At 37.6% G+C, this 27,057-nt stretch overlaps 1 protein-coding gene across 1 annotated transcript in view; it reads left to right on the top strand.

The window, feature by feature from the left end:
- Positions 1-27,057, top strand: part of ABCA13 (ATP binding cassette subfamily A member 13) — a 505,863-nt gene that overhangs the window by 13,442 nt on the left and 465,364 nt on the right. Inside the window, exons 2-4 of the mRNA XM_025379476.1 lie at positions 6,909-7,002; positions 12,673-12,796; positions 26,850-27,001. Coding sequence (XP_025235261.1) covers positions 6,909-7,002; positions 12,673-12,796; positions 26,850-27,001 — 370 coding nt within the window. The remainder of the gene's footprint in view (positions 1-6,908; positions 7,003-12,672; positions 12,797-26,849; positions 27,002-27,057) is intronic.

The raw sequence follows: 27,057 nt of genomic DNA, 5'->3' as shown, positions 1-27,057 counted from the left end.
TAACAGCAGCAAAATCAAAACAAGTAAAACAAACAAAAACCTTTTAGGAATTCCATTAGAATTGCATCGAGCCTATAGATCAATCTGGGTAGGATTAACATTTTTATGATACGGAGTTTGTTTTGTTTTTGACATGGACTTTCACTCTTGTTGCCCAGGTTGCAGCAGAATGGCGCAATCTTGGCTCACTGCAACCTCCGCCTCCTGGGTTCAAGCAATTCTATTGCCTCAGCCTCCTGAGTAGCCGGGATTACAAGCATGCACTACCACGCCCGACTAATTTTGTAGTATTAGTAGAGATGGGGTTTCTCCATGCTGGTCAGGCTGGTCTTGAACTCCCAACCTCACGTGATCTGCCCGCCTCGGCCTCCCAAAGTGCTGGGATTACAGGTGTGAGGCTCCGTGCCCATCCGGTATGGAGTTTTTTTTAATGCAGTAATGATATTCATCTGTTCATATATTTAGCTTCTCTTTGCTGTCTTTCAATAAAGTTTTATAATTTTCTTCATGAAATAATTGCACATACTTTAGTTAAAATTTTCCCCCAGATACTTTATCTTTTGTTGATAATACAAATCATATGTTATTTTAAAACACCTTTTTTGATTAATACTTGCTATTGTAGAGAGTTATTGTGAGGTAGGTATTGGATTCTCCTCCTGTGAAAGTAAATTCAGAATTTTCTTCCTGTAATATAATATTGTAATATGGTGCAATTGTTGTGCTATATATTTTGAGGCTAAATTATTAAGTATACACATGCATTACATTATTATAGTTTTTTGGTATCAATCTTTTTGTTATGTATTAATCCTCTCAATCATTGATTGATATCCTTATATATTGACAAGGATAACAACATTCTGTGTCTTAAAATCTTTGTGTGATATTAACATAACTAATTTGTTTAATATTTGTCTACCATATCTTTTCCGTCTCTTTAATTTTAACGATTCTATGTCCTTATATTTTAATTGTATCCATTCTAAATAACATATAGCATTTTTTGAAATAAAATATATCAATCCCTCTCTCTCTATATATATCACAAACATATATACATATGTATTTGCAAAATTTGTTGTTTAAAGGCCATTTTGTTGGTTGTCATTTTTCTTAATCCTACTTTTTTCTCTTAGAACTCTGTAAATATTGATGCATTCGCATCTAACGTGGAATGTTTTGAGGATATGTTTATGGCCAGACTGAATTTTTTCTCTTATTGTTAGTGAGTTGCCTTTTTTTTTTGTCTGTCTAGACACCTGTAGTAGTCTTTGTTTTTGAAGTTCAATAGCTTGAAGTTTAATGGCCATAGTTTAACTATGACTTGTTTTATTTTTCTGAAATACAGTATACGCTTTCATTCTGCAGATGAAATCTTCTCTATTTCAGGGAAATTCTGCTATCTTATATCTTTGAGGAATAACTTCAAAAAATATTTTATTCCATTTGTTGGATTGTTTACTTTGGGGATGCCAATTTTCCTTATGTTGTATAGTCTTTGTTTTTCAAATATATTAGCTTTTGTGTCTTAATATTTTTGCCTTTAAAAGGTTTTAAAAAATCATTGTTGTTATTGTAAGCTGTTTCTTATTCCAAAAATTGAAATTTAACTAGTATGTATTTTCTTTTTATGGTTTGTAAATCATTTAACATTCCACAGTGATGATTTTTTTTGTTTTTTGTTTTTCCTTAGATCCACAATCTCTTTTTTCACTTATTTGTTTATATCTTTTTTTTTTTGAGCCCTTGTATTCTGAATATTTGTCCTTATTAAAGTGTTCTTCTTAATGAGGCACTTGTAAAGAAATTCTTCATTTTATTTGAGTTGTTTCTTATCCAGGCATGCTTTATAACTTTATTTGGTTTGCTTTATCTGTTTTTGTTGGTTTCTTTCCTTCCTAATGTTTAGATAGGAGCTGTGCACTTTGTTTTATTGCCACCCATGGCTGGGGAGTTCAGCCCAGGTATTATATTTGTTCTTGACTCTCTTTTCAATAAATCAGGGATGAGTTTTATTTCTCCCTCAATATCTAGTGTGATCCCTGAGCATATCCTGTATGCTCTAATCATCTATAGAAGGAGAAGATTGGAAATGGTCAGGAGGGCCAGGGAGAAGAGTGAGGGAAATCATCTGAGATGCAATACAACCTTTATTAGACCAGTTGGGCTCTGTGCTCTCCTTTGAAAAATTGTTCAACATTTTATGCCATGTTCAGTTCATCTAGTTGCGGAAATTGTTCTCCAGCTTTGGATTCTTCTCACATTTTGTATGTAGTCCTGGAGGCTTCCCCAAGAGTCAGCCTCATTGTTCACTTTCCTTGTTTATTTGATCATTCTCGGTAGCTGTTTTTCCAACTCCTCTATCAGAAGCAGGAGATAAGGAGACTCCTTTGGGGTGCTCATCTCCATGGATGGGTACTGGGGATAGTTACCAGGATTGTGAGGGGACTTTGTTATAGCTTTAGACATTGTCAACTGAGTCCGGGTTGAGGCATGGTAAGCTTTTCTAATCTGCTCTAGAAACATTTTTTCTTTCTTTCTTTCTTTTTTTTTCCGTTCTGGTAGTTTTTTTGTATTAGGCAAATACAAGTTTATTCCTGCCTCCTCTAATTTATTTTCTTTTCTCTCCCCCACCCCACCCATTTTGTCTGAAAGAAGAAAAAGTCTGTGGGGAAGTTTCAATGTATCATTTTACGCAGAAGTCCTTTTTGTGTACATGTTCATCTGTATGTATTGCTAATGTCTTCCCAAATACCACTGTGGCTCAGCTGTGTTGACGGAACGATGGAAAGGTTTATGTTCATGCTCGGGCCACAGGGTGAGAGGAATGGGAGTGGAACAGGGATCTAGGCATCCACGAAATTCGTGGTGAGAAGTGCCTTGCGGATGGGAAGCGCCGGGGTACAGGACTGAACACTTCCACACTCTGCTGGTCGGAGCTTCCCTCCTGGAAGAGTAGGAGGGCTTTGTGGTGGTTTGGTAGTGGGGGGCATTGTTTTGTTAACTGCTAATAGGTTTACCAGACGGTTATTTTTCTTGAGAGGAGAGCCTGTGGCAGCATCTGCGTCAGTGCCATTTGGATAGCAGAAGTGCCAGTTTCTGCTTCTGCTTGGGTCACTTCCTGGTGTTAAGAAGTCAGCACTGGACGATCTGAGATGTGGGAGATACGGTGAAACCCTAGCATTAATCAGACAGCATTCCTATTTAACAGGGATAAGATTCAAAATGTTAAGCAAGATTCAAGGATAATAATGACACATAAGAAGAAAAACGTCACATAAAAATGTGATGAGAAAGGGAAGGCTGCCTTTGCACCCCGGAGAGAAATAGTCTTATGAAAGGGTGATTCACTCACGCACAATGGAAAATGACGCAGCAGAACTGGTGTCTGGCTGCATTTCTCTTGAATGGAGCAACTTCAGACTCAGAACAATGAAAGATATTTTTTCACTTGTGCTTTTCAGAAGGGCCAGTGACCAGCTTGTAAACAAAACACTCTGAGATACTGTTTTTTAGGTTTAATTGGAATTCTGTTATTATTTCAAGATCCTTAGAGATCTCAACGATAAGATTTTCTTCCAATATTATTTTCATTTGAAACTAGAGACTGTTGATTTTTAAGACTGGACTGATAAATGTTTGTGATTTTAGAGTTGCTACTGACTATTTTAATTTGGCTTTGGCAGGGTCCTTTGAATGATGTTGTCTTGGTGTGAAGGGAACAATATCCAGATACTATAAATAATAGATTGATAAATTAATGGCATGAAAGATTTAGACAATAAAAAGGCAAATACAAAATTGGAGAAAATATTTGTAATACTATAAGCCATGAAAAGGCTGAATTCTTTAACTAAAAAATTAAATAGAAAATGATGCTTTTTAAGTCAGTAAAAATAAAGAACAACTTAATAGAAAAATAGGAAACTGGAAGAACAAAGAATTAGTAGGCAAGGAATTATTATATGCTTAAATTATGAAAAATGCTTGATCTTAGTAATTATAGTTATCATTATGTTTTTGCCTATCAGCTTGACAAAAAATTAAGTTTGTTAATCCTAGGTGTTATTGAAAGTGTAATCAGAGTAAATGATAATTGGTTTAGTTTTTAATGAGGGCATTTTGGCTATATCCATGCAAATTAAAAGTCCACATTAAAAATCATATACACTTTAGTGCAGTAATCCCATTTGGCAATGGTACCTCATGGATATACTTCAAAAGTCAGCCAAATATGTTAAATAAAACCTCATGAAGTTAAAAGTTGGGATTCACTGAATTGCATCTACTAGATTTCATAATGTACATTGGTTTTAGTATGTTGCTGTTCTGTTATCTGTAATCAACTATAATAGAGTAATATATTTGGTGGTTTTGGACCAAAATGCATGCTACACATGTGTCTGACTTTGATGGCCTTTACCTTTTCAAGAAAACTGTTGCAAATTTGAGCAAAATTTTCCTAGTTATAATATTTTAATAGTGTCATGTAATGTAAAACATTTAGAAATACTCCTAAGAGAGTTTTCAATGTCAAGCGGAAATGCTTCTCTTCTAAGTAAATACCACCCTAATTGATAAACAAACAAACAAACAAAAAATACCTCATAATATCACTGGCCCCAAAGAGAAAAACATGCAAATTTTCATGATGAAGCGATTGGTTAAATAAATAAAATCCTACAGTGGAATATTATGTAGTCTCTAAAAGTAACAAGGTAGAACTATAAATGCTGTTATGGAAAATTGGTTCTAACACATAATACATATACATGTATTTTGTAAATATATAGTTTATCCTATAGGAGAATGGTTGTAATTTTTGTGTTCTTTTAAAATTTCTCAACCATACATATGTTTGTTTACATATTTATAATTCAAAGGTTATATGAGTCTTGGGTCTATAAACCACTTTCTGTTTTCTTTATAACTGCTTGTCTTAAAAATAGCTATCATATGTTATTAAAAATGAAAAAGAACAAAAAACCCAAGAAAATTATGTGTTTATTCTTCTTAATGCTATCAAGTTATCATTTAATATGAGGTATATTTTTTATTTTGCTTATGTATATTCAGTCAGAATTAATGATAGAATCTTCCCCCACCACCTCCCTACCCCAATACTCCTGTAACTTATTAATTTGTTACAGAGAATGACCAAAATGACTTAAATAAATAGTTATCTCCTGAGTGTCCTTGACCTTTCTTTATAGTTTAGTTGTGGTCCCTTGAACCAGAGGGCAATCTGCATGTGTGAAACTGGGTTTCAGGACTGTGTCAGAGAACTTTTTAATCATGATGCACTTTTTGGCACAAGAAATACCTCCTCATGGATTATTTCAAAGATGGTGATTTATTTTTAATTTTTAATTTTTTTTTTGAGATGGAGTCTCACTCTGTTGCCAGACTGGCGTGCAGGGTGTTGCGATCTTGACTCGCTGCAACCTTCACCCCCCGGGTTCAAGCAATTCTCCTGTATCAGCTTCCCGAGTAGCTGGAATTACAGGTGTGTGCCACCACTCCTGGCTAATTTTTTTTTTTTTTTTTTGTATTTTTGGTAGAGATGGGATTTCACCGTGTTGGCCAGGCTGGTCTTGAACTCCTGACCTCAAGTGGTCCATCTGCCTCAGCCTCCCAAAGTGTTGGGATTACTGGTGTGAGTCACCATGCTCGGCCAAAGAGGGCGATTTCTTTTCTTCTTTAATTACACCAGGGATGGAAAAACTCTTTTCCACCTGTGTTTTGTCTTGATGGCTTTAGGCCACTCATCTGGTCACATTTAGATCTGCCTACAGGGAAGGATTACTGTAATGGGATATGACCATGGCAGTTCAAAGAATAAAGAAACCAAAGTGACCAGAAGTTCATGTTAGTTCAAAACATTATAACTGGGAATCTGGAAGAGTAAGACATCCTCTTCGGTGTTTGATGGAGCATTCTTAACTTGCAGATTTTTAGGTTTTTGTTTGTGCATTTGTTCAATAGCTTGCCTATTTTTTGTCTGGCTATAAACTTTTGTATTTGTAAAATGATGTCATCTGAATTCAGTACAAGATTATCCACCATAAAACAAGTAAAGAACGGTGACAGTAAAATTAATTTTATGATAATTGAGGCTTTTCTATTAATTTTTTGAGCTATACCTTATAGTTGGTGATTTTTTCCTCAAATGATTAAATTCTATGTGTCAATGGCAGTTCATTTTCTTTTAACTTTGAAAATTTAAGGTTGTACAAATTATTGCAATCATTTCAAGTAGCTCTTTTGTAGTCTGTGTCAAGAGATTTTACTCCAGTAATCTTAGTTTTAGGAGTTTATTCTAATTTTAAGACAATAATTCAAATGAAAGATTATTTATACACAAAATGTTGCTTAATAGAAGAATGTGTGAATTATGGCGTATTCATTAGGTAAGAATTTTATGCAACAAGTAAGCTGATAGTTATAAACCTCATGAGGCAATATTGAAAAATATGCATAAAAAGAAGGAAAATGAGAAGTGGATGCTACCACCAAAGCCAGCAAAATATCTATTTGGGTAAAAAAGTCAGAAACATTAAAGAAATTAGAAAAATAAAAATAGTTGCTATGTTGAAGTATGGGAAATATGGGTGAAGTTATTTATTTCTTTAATTTCTCTAATGTCATAAGTTCTGCAATAAATAAAAATGTACAGAAAAAGGAAAGAAGCAAAGCTGGGTCTGATGAGAGAAGAACAAGGAGATGACACAGTCACAGATCTGGGTGCAATGATAAATAAACTAGGCCTTTTCTGTGGGATCCTGTCCCAAATGACTGTTCTGAGACACAAAGCAGGGATTACAATGACCTCCTTCAATAGATGAAAATATTGTAATATTTTACAATTTATTCAAGTGGTATTGTTTTTTTAAAAATTTTTCTAGGTCCTTTTCCTTGCTGAATTCTTCTGGCCTTGTATCCTGTTTATAATTCTGACAGTACTTCGTTTTCAAGAACCTCCCAGATACAGAGACATTTGTAAGTTTTATATACTTTTTGAATTAATCTTTGGAGAAAAAAACTCATAGCACTCTTTCTCATTTTTTATAAACTCTGAATGCTGAGTAAAACGGATAGGGTTTCATTATGACAATAACAACATATCTGGAGTATATGTCAATAAGCCACAATTTAGGTTTTGTCTTTTAAGAGTGATATTTACACAGGTTCACTCAATCTAGCACACAGATTTATTCTTCCAGTTAAAACTGACACAGTTTGGGAATAGGTAAATAGCCATTATAAATATAGAAAGAGTAGAAGAAGTATAAGTGGGAGATGCATTTCACTGTTTATCAGCATGATACTGATAGTAATGTTGATGGTGATGATGATGGTGGTGAGAAAATAATGATGCTGATGATATGATGATGATGGTGAAGATAGTGATGATGGAGATGATGGAGATGATAGAAATGATGATGGTGATGATAGTTATAATGGTGATGAAGATAATGATAGTGGTGATGGTGATGATAGAGATGATAGTAATGAAGGTGATGATGATGATGAAGATGATGATAGTGATGATGATGTAGATGATAGTAATGATGGTGATGATGATGGAGATATGATGATGGAGATGATGATAGTGATGATGGTGATAATACTAGAGATAATAGTAATGATGATGAAGGCGATAGTGATGATGGTGATGACAATAGTGGTGATCTTGATTGTAATAAAAATGATAGTAATAATGATGGAGATGATCAGGAAAATAGTGATGATGGTGATGATGATGAAGATGATGATAGTGATGAGACTGATTATGATGGAGATAATAGTAATGATGGTGATTATGATGGAGATGACAGTGATGATGGTGATGATAATGGAGATGATAGTGATGATGGTGATGATAATGGAGATGATAGTAATGATGGTGATGATGATGATAATGGAGATGATGGTGGAGGTAATGATGATTGTGATGATGATTACAATGGAGATGATAATAGTGATGATGGTGTTGTTGGTGATGATAGTGATGATGGTGTTGTTGGTGATGATAGTGAAGGTAATGATGGAAATGATGATGATGGTGATGATAGTGATTACTATGATGATATTAACAGTTGTGATGGTGATGCTCTGATACACTATTACTGGTAACTTCCTGTGCCTCAGGAAAGTGGTCAGATGAACCATTTTGTTTATCTGTGTTGAAACCTTAACAAAATCACTCCTTGAGAAATAACGGCTTGCTTTGTCTCTATCAGGCTATACCACTTGTATGTATAATGTGGTTGACACTGTAATCATTACATCAGTGAGGGATTATTAAGTGTTGGGATTTTACCAAAATAGTGTGTCAGTTATATTTAGGTTTTACACATATTAGGACCATTCCTATCAGTTTGTCTTTGTTGTTTGGGGATTCTCCTGTGTGTTGCAGAATGGAAAAATGTAAAACCATGTGAGTAAAATAGCATTTAGGAAAACATAAAAGCTTTTCAGGGTTTCTACTTTATTATTTATTTATTCAATAAACATGTATTGAGTGCCTTTTGTGTTTCAGGCCTTGCTGAGAATAAAATGGTGGACAAGGCATTTTCCCTCCCTTTATAGAGCTCATTGTAGGGCCAGACTATTACAATGCAGTGGGAAAATTGCCATGATGGGATTTTACACAGGGAGCCGTGTGAGCACACAGGAGGGATGGCTAATCCATTCTAAGGAAAGGCATCTGAGGCAATGTGCAACTTTGTCAGAAAAAGGGAGTGCAGAGGAGAAATTGTTTAGGCAGGGCAGACAGCATGAACAAAAGCCTAAAGTGCAACCAAAAAAGGCAGAGATATGGCTGGAGAAGTAAGCAGGGTCAAATAAAGGGCTTTGTATGATGTTGAGGATGGTGAACTCTCAAAGAACATGAAGGAGCCATTGGAAGGTTTCAGGCAAGGTCATAATAAAATGAGCATTTAGGGGTCACATTCTGGATACTGGAAAAGGTTGAATTAGGGGTGGGGGGAAAGCAACACTACAGAAGGCAAGATCAACTTGTGGAGCTCTGGAATAACCAGGCAAGAGATGGTTGTGCCCTGAAGCAGGGGGAAGAGGCCAGATTTAATGGACATGAAGGAGGTAAGATGGGCAGAAACAACTGTCTGGATACATGAGGACAGGGAGGTCTTTGACTGGAACAGTTGAGTGGAGAGTGCACTCCCACCAAACTGACAGGGCACAGGACGTGTAGGGGATTTGGGGAGCTGTGCTCAGCATGACCATCTTGAGTCTGAGGGACTCTTGAGATTGTCAGGGTGAGCCACCTAATCAATCAGATTATGAATTTGGAATCACATAGATGAGGACACCTAAGAAGGAGAAACTTCCAGAATATAGGCCTCAGGAAGAGCGCATTCAAGGGATAAACAGAGGAGACAATAAGCAGCAACCAGAGTGCTGGAAGGCAAACAGAGATTTGGAGTCTGCCTGGGAAGCATTGAAAGAAGGAGGCATGGCAGAGTGACAGGTGCTGTTGCTGTGTGCTGCAGGAGTAGATAAGGGCTGACAAGTTCTCCAGGGCAGTTCACTGGAGGGATAGGATGAGGAGGGCCAGGCTGCAACAGCCTGAAGAGCAAAGTGGGTGAGAAAAGGAAAGGTAAGTGATAAAAACAAACAAACAAACAAACAAACAAACAAACCAGGAGTATTATGCAGGAGAAATGGGCAAAACAGGGCAAAAAAAGCTTGCATGCAACCAGAGGATAACATGGTATCAAGACTGATAGGAAGCCTCAAAATGATAGTGGCTAATGCAAAATTGTGAACGATTTAGTTGTAAATGATAGAGAGCACTAAGTCTGCCATCCAGTGTGGTACTAGCTCAGTCCTGCCCTATGGAAAGAGCAGCTTATGATGTTCCTTATCCTCAAAGTTTCCATCCATCCCTTAAACATTTATCAAGCTCTTGCTTTGTATCAGGAGTGCAGTCCAACAAAGATGTGGCCCAAAGAAACACCGGAAATGTTTCCTAGAGGTATACAGATGAGCTTTCCTACAGAAGGAAAGGCTTTGTCAGAGTCTCAAAGGGGCTCAGGAGTCAAAAGTGATCAAGGACTGCACGTTGAAGCTCCATCAAGCCCCCCATCAGCTCTGTGGGGATGAGCATGGCGTGCAACCTTTGTGAACCTCTTCTCTATAAAGACAGCAAATTTCTCCTGGCTCCCAGGGCTGCTGTAAGGGCTTGGAGAGAAAGCCGGTCAGGAGCATGCACTCAGCACCAGGCCTGGCATGGAGATGATTAAAAAAATGCCCGTCCCCCTCCCTCATGCTTCCCACTGTTTTGGGGTGACCTGATGTTACCATGCCAGGTCTTTAATCTTGGAGGGAAAATGTGTCCAGGGCTGAAGTCCTCAGTCTCTGACCCATTGAGCACTCTCTGTGGGGCCATCATTCCTGATGTGTTCCTGGAGAGAGAGATGGGACACAGAAGCCATGCCGAGGAAATGCACTCTCTGGGCACTGTTGCTGACCCCTGAAGTCACCACTGTGTGGAAGATGTTCTGTGTCTGTCCTGTTACAGGAAGAGCTGGCCCCATTCTTATGCTGTGACTGAGAAGGACCTTAGGAAAGGTGATGTGGGTTTTACAATTTTAGAATGAAGCCAAAGACTGCATATATGAGTATTTTCACTAAGAATAAATAATCTTCCAAAGTTAAGATTATTTGCATAGGAAAATGAAATTTCCTGTTAAGTACCTTGAGAGATTAAAGCTTGATAAGCTTTATTTATATGTCTGTCCCAGTAAAATTCTGTTTGTGCTGTTGAAGTTAGGCTTGTGATCACCTATGGTGTGGGCAGGCTGCACATGCAGGTGGACAGGCACAAGCCCAGGGCGCTGCTGCTTCCTCGAGCTATACATGAATGTGAAAACTGCTGCCTGGGCAGCCCTGCCTTTGTGTTCTCACTTTCAGGGACTGGGAAAAGAGAAAAACAAGAAGCGGTCAGGGACCCTGGGGAGACCTAGGAAAGTGCTCCAGGTTTCAGATGGGCCCTGGCAATCCTGGGGTGCTGGACAGGCATCTCCGTTCCAGGCCTGCTCCTGGAGGTAGTGAGGTACAGTAGAATCAATATTTGACCTGGAGTCATTCTTGGGTTTGTGTGTGATCTGGGGAAAGACACACCTGTGATTCTCAGCATCCTCATTGTAAAACATGTTTTTAATTGTATTCCATGAGATGTTCAAGACCTTCACACTCAGTTACTTGTATCACAAGGTGGCCCAAAGATACAAAGCCAAATCTTTAGTCTTGGAGACACACTGTATCCCAAACTAGCATCCTCAAATTATCTGATCCACTGAACACCTCACTGTGGTGACTTCCATTCCTCATGTGTTCCTCAGAAAAACAGGACACAGAAATTATGCTAGGAAAATACACCTTTTATTGCTAGCTGGGATATAACCCCAAATTCTTTTATGGTATATTATTCTAGAGCACTGAGCCTTGTGTCTGCTAATAACTCCATTTGTTCCCTTAGCTAAAAACCTATTCATGTATTTTTCAATTCATTCATTTCGTGAGTGTCTTCTATGTGAGAGGCATTGTGCTGAATGCTGGGCATAGGGAGTGTCTAACTCCTGGATCATCTCCCTGACCAAATTAGATGTGAGCAGTAAGGCTGTCAGCAGGGTTTCATGAGCTACATCATATTAGATTACGATGGTAATCGTAGCTTTCTTTCTATTTTTTTTGAGACGGAATTTTGCTCTCGTCGCCCATGCTGGAGTGCAATGGCACGATCTTGGCTCACCGCAACCTCTGCCTCCTGGATTCAAGTGGTTCTCCTGCCTCAGCCTCCTGAGTAGCTGGGATTACAGGCACCTGCCACCACACCCAGCTAATTTTTGTATTTTTTTTTTTGGTAGAGACAGGATTTCAACACATTGGCCAGGCTGGTCTCAAACCCCTGACCTCAGGTGATCTACCCACCTCGGTCGACCTCCCAAAGTGCTGGGATTACAGGTGTGAGCCACCACACCCGGCTGGTAATCACAAGTTTCAAGTTGTTGCAGCCATCAGCATCCTCACTACTCCCACTCTCCTGGTGGTGTGAAGGAAGGATATGGTTGGGGATGTGTAAACAGCATGTTATCCACAGAGGTGGCTATTTTCTAGTGACGTTTGTCCTGAAAAGTCCTATTCCGTGTAGAAAGACTTTTTTTTTTTTTTGTATTACACAATATTTAACAACTATATTTAAGCATTCAGAATTCAACTGGCATTAAGCTTGAAGTTTTTGCTAAAACTAAAAACTCCTACATTTTTATATGAGATGGGAAGAAGCATCCTTTTTATTCTTCCTGCTCGCAGCTTGTTCATAGAGAGCCATGTCTGGAAGCTTGGCTGTGCATCAGAGGTATTTCCACTCGGTGAATGGGGAATCTCGTGAATCCTGTAGCTATGGCTGCTCAGAGCCGTTCTGCCTTGAAACATGAATATTGACCCTGGAAGAAAGGTGTTAGATATAAAGATGTTTCATTTTGTTTGATTTTTTTTTTTTGTCTGAGTCCTTAGATCTCCTTTAAATTAACAGCAAGGTTAATACTATAATAATATATTATATTACAATTTCAACTCAACAGGAATTCCATTTCTGGTAGTAGGTATATGGACTTATTTCTTCTTTGCATCTATTTCTAGGTTATTTGCAGCCCCGAGATCTGCCCAGCCGTGGTGTTATCCCCTTTGTTCAAAGCCTTCTTTGTAACACTGGATCAAGGTGCAGGAACTTCAGCTATGAAGGGTCGATGGAGCATCATTTTCGGTAAGAGAAGCACAAAGATCTTTTTCAAAAATCTCAGAAAGCTGACACGTAGGACAGACTTCTGCTTTTTGTAAAGCCTCAATAATTTGGGATAGGTCAGAGATCATGAGAAGTATAGAAATTAAAGTTTTATTAAATTCAGAGTCACGTAATTCTGGCTGCAACTAATGGTTAGCTTCCAGCAGGAGATCTTTCCACTGCCACCTGCAGGACTCACAGGGTAATAACTGATTAGCAAATGCTATTTGCATGTGATAATTTGTTTTCTGTAGGTTAAAATTATGACTTCAAAATTACTTGTCTAGCCAACTTTTCATTTTAGTGCCACATGCCCCTAGAACAATTATTTTTTGAGCTACCTACTGGGTTTTTTCTACTGTGCTATTAGTTGACAGAATCCTGTCCCTAGCTGACAGCAAATAAAAACTGGGCAGTACTGCTTTATTTGTCATAAACCACCTAAATGGACTACAGGACAGGTAAGTTGCTTTCTCTGAGTCTCTGAATGCTGAGCTATGCAACTGACACTGTAGTTGGCCTTAAAACTCAAGAAGAGGAGGAGAAGAAGAGACGAAGTGAGGGAGTTTCACTTGGGGGATCCTGAATGCCCTGGAAACTTCTCCCAGGTGAAGTTAGGAAGGGAAGCAAGTGACTAGTTGATTATGAGAGTTTGCATTAACAGGTATGAATGATCTGAGTTTTATTTAATCTGTATTTACTAATATTAAATAATCTAAGATGTTTAAATGTAAAGCAAATGTTGACATATATGATCTTTATCCTCCACCTTTAAGTTACAAGAGGAAAATTAAAAGTTTCCAGATATTTTTCGGCACATCAGGTACAATATTTATAAATGGTGTTGTTTTAGTTCATTTGGGCTGCTATAATGAATACCATAAACTGTGTGGCTTATAAGAAATAAATATTTATTTCTCATAGTTTTGGAGGCTGGGAAGTCCAAGATCAAGGTGCCAGCTGATCTGGTATCTGGTGAGAACCCTTTCCATAATAAATGACACCTTCCAGCTGTGTTCTCACATAATGGAAGGGATGAGGCAGCTCTCCAGGGTCTCTTTAATAAGGGCACTAACCCTATTCATGAAGGCTCTGTCCTTATGATCTAATCACCTCCCCTATATCATCTTAGGGGTTACGTTTCAACATAAAAAGTTGGGCATGGGAGATGCCAACTTTCAGACCATAGTAGGTGCTTACTTTTTCTGAGACAAATCATATAGAAATATGATATAAAGAGGCTAATTTGAAAATACTGCAAAGTCATAACCCTGAAAAGTTCAATGGCCGTTTCTTGAATGTGTGGAGAAGGGAAATATACAAAACTGTCTTTCTTGGAAGCATTAAAAGAGCTTGAGACTTAGCAGAGTCTTTATTTCAAGTCTTCTTACATCTCTTCCTTACTTGGAATGGGAAGTTTAAATGATGTTGAAGTGGAAAGGATACGATTTTGAGGCTAAACAATACTGGCTCTGTTACCTTTGGTTCTGTGAATCTGTGCAAATTAATTAACCTCTCTGAATCTGTTCACTCACTTTAAGTTTTGTGAATGTTAAAAACAAATATAGAAAACATCTAGCACAATGCATGGCACAGAGGCATTCAACCAATGGGAGTTAATAATAACAAATTCTTATTACTGTGGCTGTAACAATTATAAAAATACTACTTGAAGCCCAGGCGTGGTGGCTCACACCTGTAATCCCAGCACTTTGGGAGGCTGAGGCGGGCAGATCGCCTGAGACAAGGAGTTCAAGACCAGCCTGGCCAACATAGTGAAACCCTGTCTCTACTAAAAATACGAAAAAAATAGCCGATGTGGTGGCGGGTGCCTGTAATCCCAGCTATTGGGGAGACTGAGGCAGGAGAATTGCTTGAACCCAGGGGGAGGTCGCAGTGAGCCAAGATCGTGTCACTGCACTCCAGCCTGGGTGACAGAGTGAGACTCAGTCTGAAACAAACAAACAAAAAACCCCAAATTACTTGATACCAGGAAGTAATCTACCTTTGTTTTCTTTGTGTTTTTCCATGTCAACATCCTCACTTCAATGTGCAGAAATTCAGGGATTATAAAAGCAACCTGGTGAGATTCTTCACCTAACATTCTGAGAGTGGTAGTCAGGTGAATAGTTCACCAGCATTGCAAAGCCTTTAACTTTGAGAACCAAGAATGAAATTCCCCACCTTGTCTAGTAGCGCCCAAGGAAGAGGTATAAGAAATACAAAATAAAATAGGGAAAGGAAATTTTTAGGAGTAAGGAAAGAGGGGAGAGGGAGAAAGGAGACAAGGAAGAGTGAAGCATGCTGTCAATAGACCTGGCTACTCGACTAAGTAGATTTCATGTGTTTTCATATTGGAGCAACTGTGGATTCAACTGAAGTTCAAACCCATAAATAAAGACTCATTCCTGATTATTTTGTGGTAATTGTCTCGGTTTAAAAACACCTGAAAGCAGCTGGGTGCAGTGGCTCACGCCTGTAGTCGCAGTGCTTTGGGTGACCAAGGTGGGCGGATCACGAGGTCAGGAGTGTGACACCACCCTGGCCAACACAGTGAAACCTCATCTTTACTATAAATACAAAAATTAGCTGGGCGTGGTGGCGGGCGCCTGTAGTCCTAGCTACTCACGAGGCTGAGGCCGGAGAATTGCTTGAACATGGGAGGCAGAGGCTGCAGCAAGCCGAGTTTGCGCCACTGCACTCCAGCCTGGGCAACAGAGAATCTGTCTCCAAAAAACCCCACAAAACAACAAACAAACAAACAAAAACCAAAGATACAAAACAAAAACAAAAAAATCTGAAAGCAAGTGTCACAGCTAATTTAGTTCGTAAGTTTCTGTGACCTTTCTAATTCCTTAGGTAAGTTCACTTTGGGCAGAAATCCCAGGTACCATCTGATGTAGTTTATGATTAGGAAAATCAGCTTCCTCATTCCTGCTTTTGTTGGGGGGTTTCCCCTTCATTTTAACAAGAGGATTTCAGAAACATGAAGCACTGCAGGAAACAGAACTGGATATTCTTGCGAGTGTTAGTGGTCACTCCTATTTTGTTTAGTTTAAAATGCTTTGTAATGCTAATATGCCGTCTAAACCCGCCCCTCACTTCCCTTTCACTGTCTGACTACCTTCGGGAGGCTGATCGCCACACCCATGTCGGGGCACGCCCACCCTTGGTCTACAGCACCCGGTGCCTTACCTTCTCGGCTTTGGTTGGGTGACCTTTCATTTGCAGTTTCTTGAAACGTTTCCAGCCATTTCCTACTGGTCTCATTTGGTGGTCATCAATATTTTTATTTTTTTGTCCATTCTCAAACATGCCCAGATACCCCGAGGATCATGTGACCCTCTCTGCCTCTTTTGCAACAACCATACTGCCTGGTTCCTAGCCTTACTTGATTATCACCTGCTGCCGCCTCCCCTCAGCTTCTCAGTTTGCTTTTCACTCTCTTGACGCTCTTTTTTTTTTTTTTTTTTTTTTTTGAGACGGAGTTTTGCTCTTGTTGCCCACGCTGGAGTGCAATGACGCGATCTCGGCTCACGGCAACCTCCGCCTCCTAGACTTTGTTGTTGAGACAGAGTCTGGCTCTCTGCTGCCCAGCACTGCAACCTCTGCCTCCCGGGTTCAAGCGATTCTCCTGCCTCATCCTCCTGATTAGCTGGGACTACATTGCCCAGATCAATATCCTGGAGTGTTTCCCCAATGTTTTATTCTATTAGTTTCATAGTTTCAGGTCTTAGATTTAAGTCTTTAATCAATTTTGATTTTTTTTTTTTTAATGTGGCAAGAGATAGGGGTTTAGTTTCATTCTGCATATGGGTATCCACTTTTCTCAGCAGCGTTTATTGAAGAGACTGTTCTTTCCTCATTGAATGTTCTTGGAGCCTTTGTAAAAAATAAGGACTGTAATGTGTGGATTTATTTCTGGGTTCTCTGTTCTGTTCCATTGATCTATGTGTCTGTTTTCATGACAATACCATGCTGACTTGGTTACTAAAGTTTTGTAGTATATTTTGAAGTCAGGTAATGTGATGCCACCAGCTTTGCTCTTTTTGCTCAGGATTGCTTTGGCTATTTTAGGTCTTTGTAGTGGCATATAAATTTTAGGATTTTAAAAAATGTTTTTTTCCCCCTATTTCTATGAAGAACATCTTTGGTATTTTCATAGCGATTGTATTGAATCTGCGGATTGCTTTGGGGAGGATGGACATTTTAACAATATTGATTCTTCCAATCCATGAACATGGAGCATCTTTCTAATTTTTGTGTGTCCTCTTCAATTTCTTTCTTCAGGGTTTTATAGTTTTCATTGCAAGGATTTTTTACTTCTTTGGTTAGGTTTATTCCTAGGTATGTTATTTTATTGGTAGCTATTATAAACGAGATTGCTTTCTTGGTCTCTTTTTCACATTGTTCACTGTTAGTGTATATAAATGCTATTGATTTTTCTTTGTTAATTTTGTATCCTTCAACTTTACTGAATTTGTTTATCGGTTCTAATAGTTTCTTGGTGGAGTCTTTAGGTTTTTCTCAATATGAGATCATGTCATATGCAAACAAGGATAATTTGACTTCTTCCTTTCCAATTTGGATGTCCTTTATTTCTTTCTGTTGCTGGATTGTTCTGACTGGGACTTCCAGTATTATGTTGCATAAAAGTAGTGAAAGTGGGCATTCTTGTTCCAAATCTTAAAGAAAAGATCTTCAGTTTTCCCCGATTCAGTATGATAGTAACAGTGATTTTGTCATATAAGGTGTTTATTGTGCTTGACTGTATTCCTTCTATATCCAGTTTTTTGAGAGTTTGTATCATAAAGGAATGTTGAATTTTATCTAATGCTTTTTCAATGTCTATTGATATGATTGTATAGTCTTTGTCTTTTGTGTTTTGATGTGATGTATCACATTGATTAATTTGCATATGTTAAATCACTCTTGTGTCCTTGGGATGGATGAATTCCACTTGGTCATAATAAATGATCTTTTAAATGTAATATTAAATTCGATTTTGTCAGTATTTTGTTGAGAATTTTTGCATCTATGTTCATCAGAAATATTGGCCCCTAGTTTTCTTTTTTGTTATTTTTTGTGTGGATGTCTAGTTTTGGTATCAGGGTAATACTGGCACTGCAGAACGAGTTTGACAGTATTCCTTCCTCTTCAACCTTTTGGATTAGTTTGAGTAGGATTGGTATTAATTCTTGTTTAAATGGTAAAATTCAGCAGTGAAGCCATTGTTTGGGTCCTGAGCTTTTCTTTGAAGGGAGAATGTTTATTACTGCTCTCTTATTACCTGGTAGTGGTTTATTCAAGTTTTGGATTTCTTTATGGTTCAATCTTGGTGTTGCAAGTATCTAGGAATTTATTATTTTTTTCTCAGTTTTTCAATTGAAGAGAACACACAAAAAATATAAAGATATTCTATGTCCATGGATTGGAAGAATCAATATTAATAAAATGTCCATACTCCCGGCATGAACCTGGGAGACAGAGCTTGCAGTGAACCGAGATCGTGCCACTGTACTCCAGCCAGGGTGACAGAGCAAGACTCTGCTCCAGTGATTCTTTGTTGCTTTTCTGTTTGAATGATCTGTTCAATGCAAAATATGGGGTGTCAAAGTCTCCAGCTGTTATTATATTGAGATCTGTCTCTCTCTTTAGCTCTGTTAATATTTGCTTTTTATATATGGATGCTCCAGAGTTGGGTGCATTTATATTATTTTATTTATATTATTATATTTATATTACATTTCCCTGTCTGACAGGTCACATATCTCTGTCACTCCAGGATTGGTCACTGATGACTTATTTAGTTTGGTGAGGTCGTGTTTTTCTGGATGTTCTTGATGCTTGTGGATGTTCATTAATGGCTGAGCATTGAAGAGTTAGGCATTTATTCCAATCTTTGTAGACTGGGCTTATTTGTACTCATCCTTCTTGAGAGGACTTTCCAAGAATTCAAAGAGGAATAAATGTTGTGACCTAAGCCTGTGGTCACTGCAGCTGTTTCAGCACTAGCTGCTTCATTCCTAAGCCCAAGAATACTGCAACTCTTGGAGGCTCCCAGGTAATCAGCCTTGTTGGACTTAGGGAAGTTAAGAGAGCATTCTTTGGGTTACCAGTTGAAGTCTCTTGCTCTCTTCCTTCTGTTTCCCGTAATCAGAAGGAGTATCTTTCCACACAGGGCTGTTTGGAATTGGGGGAGGGGTGATGCAGGCACTCCCATGACACCATGTTGGATCACAACTGAAGCTCATGTTCTTCCTGACCAGTACAGTACTGGGGCTTACCTGAGACCCATGGCCACTACTTCCTGGCTGCTGCTGATGTTCATTCAAGGCTAAAGGTCACCTTACTCAGCAGGAAGCCAATCCTGCTGGGACTGAGTCCATCCCATCAGGGCAGCAGATTCTCATCTGGCCTAGATGTGTTTAGAAATGCCATTGGGAAGAAAAGGCCTGGAATCAGGGGCTTCAGAAATCTGCCTATTACTTTATTTTACAGTGGCTGAACTGGTATTCAGCTTGCAAGACAAAGTCCTCTGTAATATTCCTTCTCTCTTCCTCAAGCAGAAGTCTTTCCCCAAGCTCCACTGCCTGGAGTTGGGGAGGGTTGATGTAAGCACTCTAATGCCTACTACAGCTGGTATTGCATTGGCACTGCAATTCCCCTGCCTTCAAAACCAGTAGAATACCAGGGCTTATCTAAGGACTGCAGTTTTTGTGGCCTGACTGCCACTCAAATTTATCTGGGATCCCAAACCACTTTATCAGCCTGTAGTGAGGTCAGCCAGGACTTGGATACCTCTTGCTGGGGCACAGGATTCTCATCTGGCTCAGGGCTGGTCTAAATGCTCCCTCTGTGGGCACCAGTAGAATTCTGCCCTTTTTTGCATTCTATTGTGTCAGGGCAGCACTGACTTTCAGTACAAAGATTCACACTCAGTTTGCTCTCCCTCCCTCAAGCACACAGAATCTTTCTCCATGCTGCACTGCCTGGGATTGAGTGAGAAGAGGTAGGCAACACAAGACTGTCCTAACTTCTTCAAGGCCTCTTTCCATCTTAAATGTTATGAACATTAAAAAATAAATCTTTGTGTGGACAAATATTTTAATTTTTCTTGGGTTAATACCTAGGAGTAGAATTCTTGGGATAAATGTTTAGTGTATGTTTAGCTATACAATATATGTCCAGGCTATTTGCCAAAGTGTTGTGCAATTTTATACTCCCAACATCAATACATAAGAATTCCAGTTGTTCCACATTCTTGTTAACACTTGTTATTATGTTGTTCTCTTTAACTTTAGCCTTTATACTGTTGTATTGTGCTTTCTAATTGTAGTTTTAATTTACGTTTTCTTGATCAGAAATGATGTTAAGCATCTTTTTATATGTTTATTGGCCATTTCAATTTTTTTTGAGGAAAGTGTTCGAATATTTTATACAATTGTGTTTTTATTTTTAGTTTTATTGAATTCTTAGAGTTTTTTTAACATATGCTGGTCACAAGTCTTTAATCATATGTATGCATATTATACATGTATTGTAAATATTATTTTCTAATTTATGCTCCGTCTTTTGAAGAGCAGGGGTTATTTATTTTGATAAAATATAATTATCATTTTTTCTATTTTGATTTGTGCTTTTTGTGTTTTTCTTTAACAAAGAAATATTTGCCTAATATTTTTGAAGATCATTCAGATTTTTTCCTGTATTTTCTTTTAATAATTTTAGCTTTTGTTTACAGGTACAATTTATTTTCAGTTTATTTCTTTCTATGGTGTGAGGTAACTTTTGAGGTTTATCTTTTTAAGTATGTATATACAATTCTAGTAGCATTTGTTGAAAAAACTATTCTATTTCATTAAAATACATTGGGACCTTTGTTTAAAATCAATTGATTTGTTAATAGTATGAAGGACTGTTTTTGGACTCTCAGATCTGTAGGTTTAGTTTCACAACATCACAATATAGCAAGTATTGCAATAAAGTGAGTCACATACATTTTTTAGTTTTTCATTGCATATAAAAGTTATGTTTATATTGTAGTCTATTAAGTGTGCAATAGCATTGTCTAAAAAATGTACACACCTTAATTAAAAGAACACTTTATTGCTAAAAAATGCTCATGATCATCTGAGCCAATCTTTTTCCTGGTGAAGATCTTGTTTTGTTGCTGATGACTGCTGACTGATCAAGGTGGTGGTTGCTGGAGATGGAAGTGGCTGTGGCTATTTCTTTAAGCAAGACAGAAATGAAGTTTACTGCATCATTGACTATTTCTTTCATGAAATATTTCTCTGTAGCATGTGATGCTGTTTTATAGCATTTACTTACAGTGGGACTTCTTTCAAAATGAGAGTCAATCTTCTGAAACTCTGTCACTGACTTACCAACTAATTTTATGTAATATTCTAAATCCTTTGTTATCATTTCAATAATGTCCACAGCATCTTCACCAGAAGTAGATTCCATCTCAAGAAACCACTTTGCTTGCTTATCCATAAGAAGCAACTCCTCATTCATTAGTTTTATTATGAGATTGCAACAATTCTGTCACATTTTAAGGCTCCACTTCTAATAGTAGTTCTTTTGCTATTTCCATCACATCTGCAGTTACTTCCTCCACTGAAGTCTGGAACCCACTCAAAATCATCCATACATTTGAATCACTATCTATGACTCTATAGCTTTATGAAATGCATTTCTTAAATAATAAGATTTGAAATTTGAAGTTACTTCTTTCTCCATATGCTGCAGACTGGATGTTTGTTAGCAGGCATGAAAACATTAATCTCCTTGTACATCTTCATTGGAGCTCTTGGATGACTGGCTGCATGATCAATGAGCAGTAATATTTTGAAAACATTTTTTTTCTGAGCAGTAGGTTTTGACAGTGAGTTTAAGATATTCAGTAAAATATGCTGTAAACAGAGGTGCTGTCATCTAAGCTTTGGTGTTCCATTTATAGAGCACAGACACAGTTGATTTAGCATAATTCTTAAGGGCCCTAGGATTTTTGGAATGGTAAATAAACATTGGCTTCAACTGAAGGTCACCAGCTGTATTAGTCCCTAACAAGAGTCAGCCTGTCCGTTGAAACTTTGAAGGCAGGCATTGACTTCTCCTCTCTAGTTAATGAAAGTCCTAGATAACATCTTCCAATGCAAGGCTGTTTCATGTGCACTGAAAATTTGTTGTTTAGTGTAGACACTTACAGCAATTATTTTAGTTAGATCTTCTGGAAAACTTGCTTCAGCTTCTTTATCAATGCTCACATCTTCACTTTGCACTTTTATGTAAGGGAGGTGGTTTATTTCCTGAACCCTCATGAACCAACCTCTGCTAGCTTCAAACTTTTCTTCTGCAGCTTCCTCACCTCTCTCAGGCTTCATAGAACTGGAGAGAATTAGGACCATTCTCTGGATTAGACTTTGGCTTAAGGAAATGTTGTGGCTGATTTCATCTATCCAGACCTCTAAAACTTTTTCCATATCACTTTCTTATCATTTGTGTTTTCACTGGAGTGGCACTTTTAATTTTCTTTAAGAACCTTTTCTTTGCATTCACAACTTCATTAACTGTTAGTGAATTGCATTTATTAACTGCTTGGTGAAAGAGTCCTAGCTTTCAGCCTATCTCAGCTTTTAACATGCCTTCCTCACCAAACTTAATCATTCCTAATAATTAATAAACACGGGAGGCGGAGGTTGCAGGGAGCTGAGATTGTGCCACTGCACTCCAGCCTGGGCGACAAGAGTGAGACTCTGTCTCTAATAATAATAATAATAATAATAATAATAATAATAATTCTACCTTCTGATTTAAAGTGACAGACATGTGGCTCTTCCTTTCACTTGAACAATTAGAGGTCATTGTAGGGTTATTCATTAGCCTAATTTCAATATCATCGTGTCTCAGGGAACAGGAAGGCCCGAGGAGAGAAGAGAGATGAGGGAATGGTCAATCAGTGGAGCAGTCAGAATACACCCAAAATTTATTGATGGAGTTCTCCATCTTATATGGGCATGGTTTGTGGCAACTCCAAGCAATTATGATAGTAATATCAAAGATCACTGATTACAGAACACAATAACAGATATAATAACAATGAAGATTTAAAGTATTTTGTGAGGATTACCAAAATGTGACACAGAGACACAAAGTGAGCACATGCTCTTGGAAAATTGGCGTTGACAGACTTGCTCAATGCAGGTTTGCCATGAACCTTCAATTTGTGAAAAATACAGTATCTGTGAAAGACAATAAAGCAAAGCATAAAAAAACAAGGTAGGCCTGTACACAATTCAATAATTGTTAGTTTATTCACAGAGCTGGGCAACCATCATCATAGTTAATTTTAGAAAAATTTCACCAACCCGACAAGAAAATCTAAATGTATTATTAGCATACACTTCTTATTTCCTTCCAATCTCCCCCACGCCTAACCTTGGGCATACAACTAAACTACTTTCTGTCTCTATAGATTTTAGCATACTGGACATTTCCTACATATAGAATTTGTATAAGTTATAGGCTTTGTTTGGTGACTGACCTCTTTCACTCAGCACAATGTTTTTAAGGTTCATTCATGTTGTAGCATCTAAAATACTTCATTTTAAAACTGATGATCAACTAATATTCCATTGTATAGATATAGGACATTTTCTTTATCTTTTCCTCTGTTGAAGTACATTTGAGTTGTTTCTACTTTTAGGCTATTATGGATAATGCTGGAATATTCACGTGCAAGTTTTAAAAAAATGTATGTTTTTGTTTCTCTTTTGGGTATATGCTAGGTCATATGATAGCTCTATGTCTAACATTTTGAGAAACTGTCAGATTGTTTTCCAATGTGGCTCTGCCATTTTGCTCTCCCATCCTCAGTGGTATAAAGTTTCAATTACTCCACATTCTCACCAATATTTATATTTCTGTTCTTTAGATTGTAGCCATCTAGGTGGATATAAGGAGTTATTCCATTGTGATTTTGATTTACATTTCCCTAATGGTTTATGATGTTGACAATCTTTTTATGTGGTTTTTGGCCATTTGTATATCTTCTTTGGAGAAATGTCTATTCAAATCTTTTGCCCACTTTTAATTGGATTATTTGTCTTTTTATTATAAAGTTGTAAGAATTCTTCATATATTTTACAGACAAGTCCCTTATTAGATATATGACTTCCACATCTTTTCCCCACCATTTTCTGGTTGTTTTTCCACTTTGTGATTGTGGTTTTGAAGTAAAAGTTTTTAATTTTCATGAAGTCCAACTTACCTATTTTTTTCTTTTGTTGTTCGTGCTTTTGGTGTCATATCTAAAAGGCTCAGCCTAATCTACAATCATATTTACTACTATATTTTCTTCTAAGAGTTTTACAGTTTAGCTTTTACATTTTAGTCTATTATCCATTTTGAGTTGACTTTTGTGTATGGTGTGAGGAAGGGATGGATACAACTTCATTCTTTTGCATGTGAATATGCAGTTGTCCTAAAGGGTTACCTTCTATCTATACATTAGTTTTGAGAGAATTAATATTTTAAAAATATTGAATCATTCAATCCATGAACATGATATAGCTCTCCATTTATTTTAGCTTTCTTGAATTTCTCTCAGGAATGTTTTTGTAGCCCTCAGTTCTATGTATATTTCATTAAATGTATTCCTAAGTTAATATTTTTTTGGTATTGTTTTAAACATTTTGATTTCTCAAAGAACTAAGAATAGAACTACCACTGTATACAACAATTTCATTACTGGATGTCTATCCAAAGGAATATAAATCATTATATTAAAAAGATATCTGCTCTTGTGTATTTATTGTAGCACTATTCACAAGAGCAAAGGTATGGAATTGACCTAGTACTGTCCTCCAAACCTTCCTCTCTGGCACAGATAAATGGGAGCAGTAATGTGAGTCAGCCATAACAGCCTTCTTAGGAGAATTATTTCTGCCTTTGGATCTACTTAGAAATAATTCTCATTTGATAAGAATTTGTCCTTCTTGCCTAAGCAAAAATTAACAAAAATTGTGATAGAAAGAATAATCATATTGCTTCACATTCCTTGCTTATTCTTATAGTCCTTATGCTGAAAATGTGCATATCTCAGTATTAGTCTCACCATTGCCGCACCTCTTCATGCTTATTTATGCAGTGCTGGGTGCTGGATGATCCTCACACCACCCTATTAGGTGGGTAATATTTTGATCTTATTTTAAAGATAATCTCCCAAGTGTGACATTGCTTTAAAAACATTTTGACTCCAAGGGAGCTTTAATTGGGTCTAAGTTTTCTCATCTTCAAACTGAGGAAGGGACCTGAATAATGATTTCCAAGGCCCGATTCACTTCTTACAACCTCAAGTGGATCCTTCACAGAATTGCAGGGATATCTCTGGGTGCAGTATCGGTCGTGGCTCTTTGAAGGGGTGATTCTCAGTGTCAGTCTGAGGGCTGAGAAAGTTCAGTCATCTCTGCTCAGTGGCCTTCTCTTGTCCTCCCCACTGCAATCTCTTATCCCCCACCTTCACTTTGCAAGTCTTTTCCTAGCCTGGCAGGTCAAGCACTACCTGATAAAAGTCTCAATAAAGACCTGTACTCAGAAAGGAGGAAACTACTCTCCACCCAAATCCTATTATAGCTCTGGGATTTCCCTGCCGCTCTGAAATTCACCTTCTCTGTCTCACACACACACAAATTAACATTTAATCAAGGATTTTCTATGCATTTTTCTGCTATAAACATTTCTTATGTTAATGATAGTTCCTAATCTGGTCTTAAGGACAAATTGAGGTACTTTTGAGATAATAACTAGAAAAAGAACGTAAAACCTGCTCATTATTACCAGGGAAACTCATCTTGAATTACACTGATTTCTATAATCTGATAATTCTATGGTTTCCCAGGCGAATCTCATGTTTGGGTGAAGCAAGAGAGTTTGAATCATGGTTCACAGCTTTCAGAGGTCATTTTTAGCCTTTAATATGAGGCCTCAGCAGAGAAGTAGTTTCTTGTTGTGCTTTTGAAATTCTGATCCACTCAAGTTGAAGGCCACACTTAAAAGGTAAGATTTCTGGTTGGGCATGGTGGTTTATGCCTGTAATCCCATATTTTGGAAGGTCAAAGTGGGAGGATCACTTGAGGCCAGGAGTTCAAGATCAGCCTGGGCGATATAGCAAGATCCTTTTTCTACATTTTTTTTTTAAAGCAAAGCAAAACAAAACAAAACCAGGTGAGATTTCTGTTGAGTGTATGTAGCAACCACCTGTAGTAGAAGGCCATCTGAGCCAGTGCTCAGTTCTCTGGACTCCAGACCCAGTTTTGCTGCAAACAGTCTGTTTGCTTTTAGCAAATTCACTTTATCTGGGCCACATTTCCTCATCTCTAAATAGCTGACTTGAAAGTTATTGAATTTATTTTATTCATCAATAAATGTTGAACCTGCTTTGACTTCATTATAGATTGTGAGAATTAAGTGATAATATTTGTGGAAGAGATTTACTGTAACTCTTTGTGATGTAAGCTTTGTTATTCTTTCATGGTAGATTTACATGTTGACAACTGTTAATTCATTTTCACTATGTTCTCTAATTTGTAAAATAAAGGTGTGGAATTAAAAAACTAAAACATTCCCCATAATTGTCTCTGTCTCCTCCTCATGCAGAGATCATATCATGTCTGTACTGTTCACTGATGTATTTATTCCACTGCACATCACCGATGTGCAGGGCATGCTATATAATATGTGTCAAATAAATTTTTTTCAAAAAGGCTTATAAACATAAAATGGCTGAGTTTTCAGATAATACAGAGAATGAAGACAATTTTCTAATTTTAAATTTGTGAAGATTTTTAAAATAACGATTTCTCTTTTGGATGAGGGTCAGGTAAAATGGGCTCTCTGGGTAGATGATGAGAGTGTAAATTGGTACCAAGTTTAATTGAAAACAATTTGGTATCACGAATCTTAAAAAATGCCAAGGAAACTTATTCTTGTCAAAGAGATTCATTTGCAGTATTTATTCTGTTTAAAGTTTGTCTAGGTTCCAAACTACAGCTGACCCCAAGAAAGTCAACAACCTAGGCTTTTTAAAAGAGATACAAGACCTGGCCGAGGAAATTCACAGAATGATGAACAAGGCAAAAAACTTAAAAAGACTTTGGGCAGAAAGATCTAACACTCCAGGCAAGTAAATCTCTCATAACTGTGACACTACCCACTTGGACACAGCTTAGGGAGAG

This window comes from Theropithecus gelada, chromosome 3, assembly GCF_003255815.1.
Source record: "Theropithecus gelada isolate Dixy chromosome 3, Tgel_1.0, whole genome shotgun sequence".
Classification (NCBI taxonomy): Eukaryota; Metazoa; Chordata; class Mammalia; order Primates; family Cercopithecidae; genus Theropithecus; species Theropithecus gelada.
The sequence above is the reverse complement of the archived record's forward strand: the minus strand, read 5'-3'. Positions and strand labels throughout refer to the sequence as shown.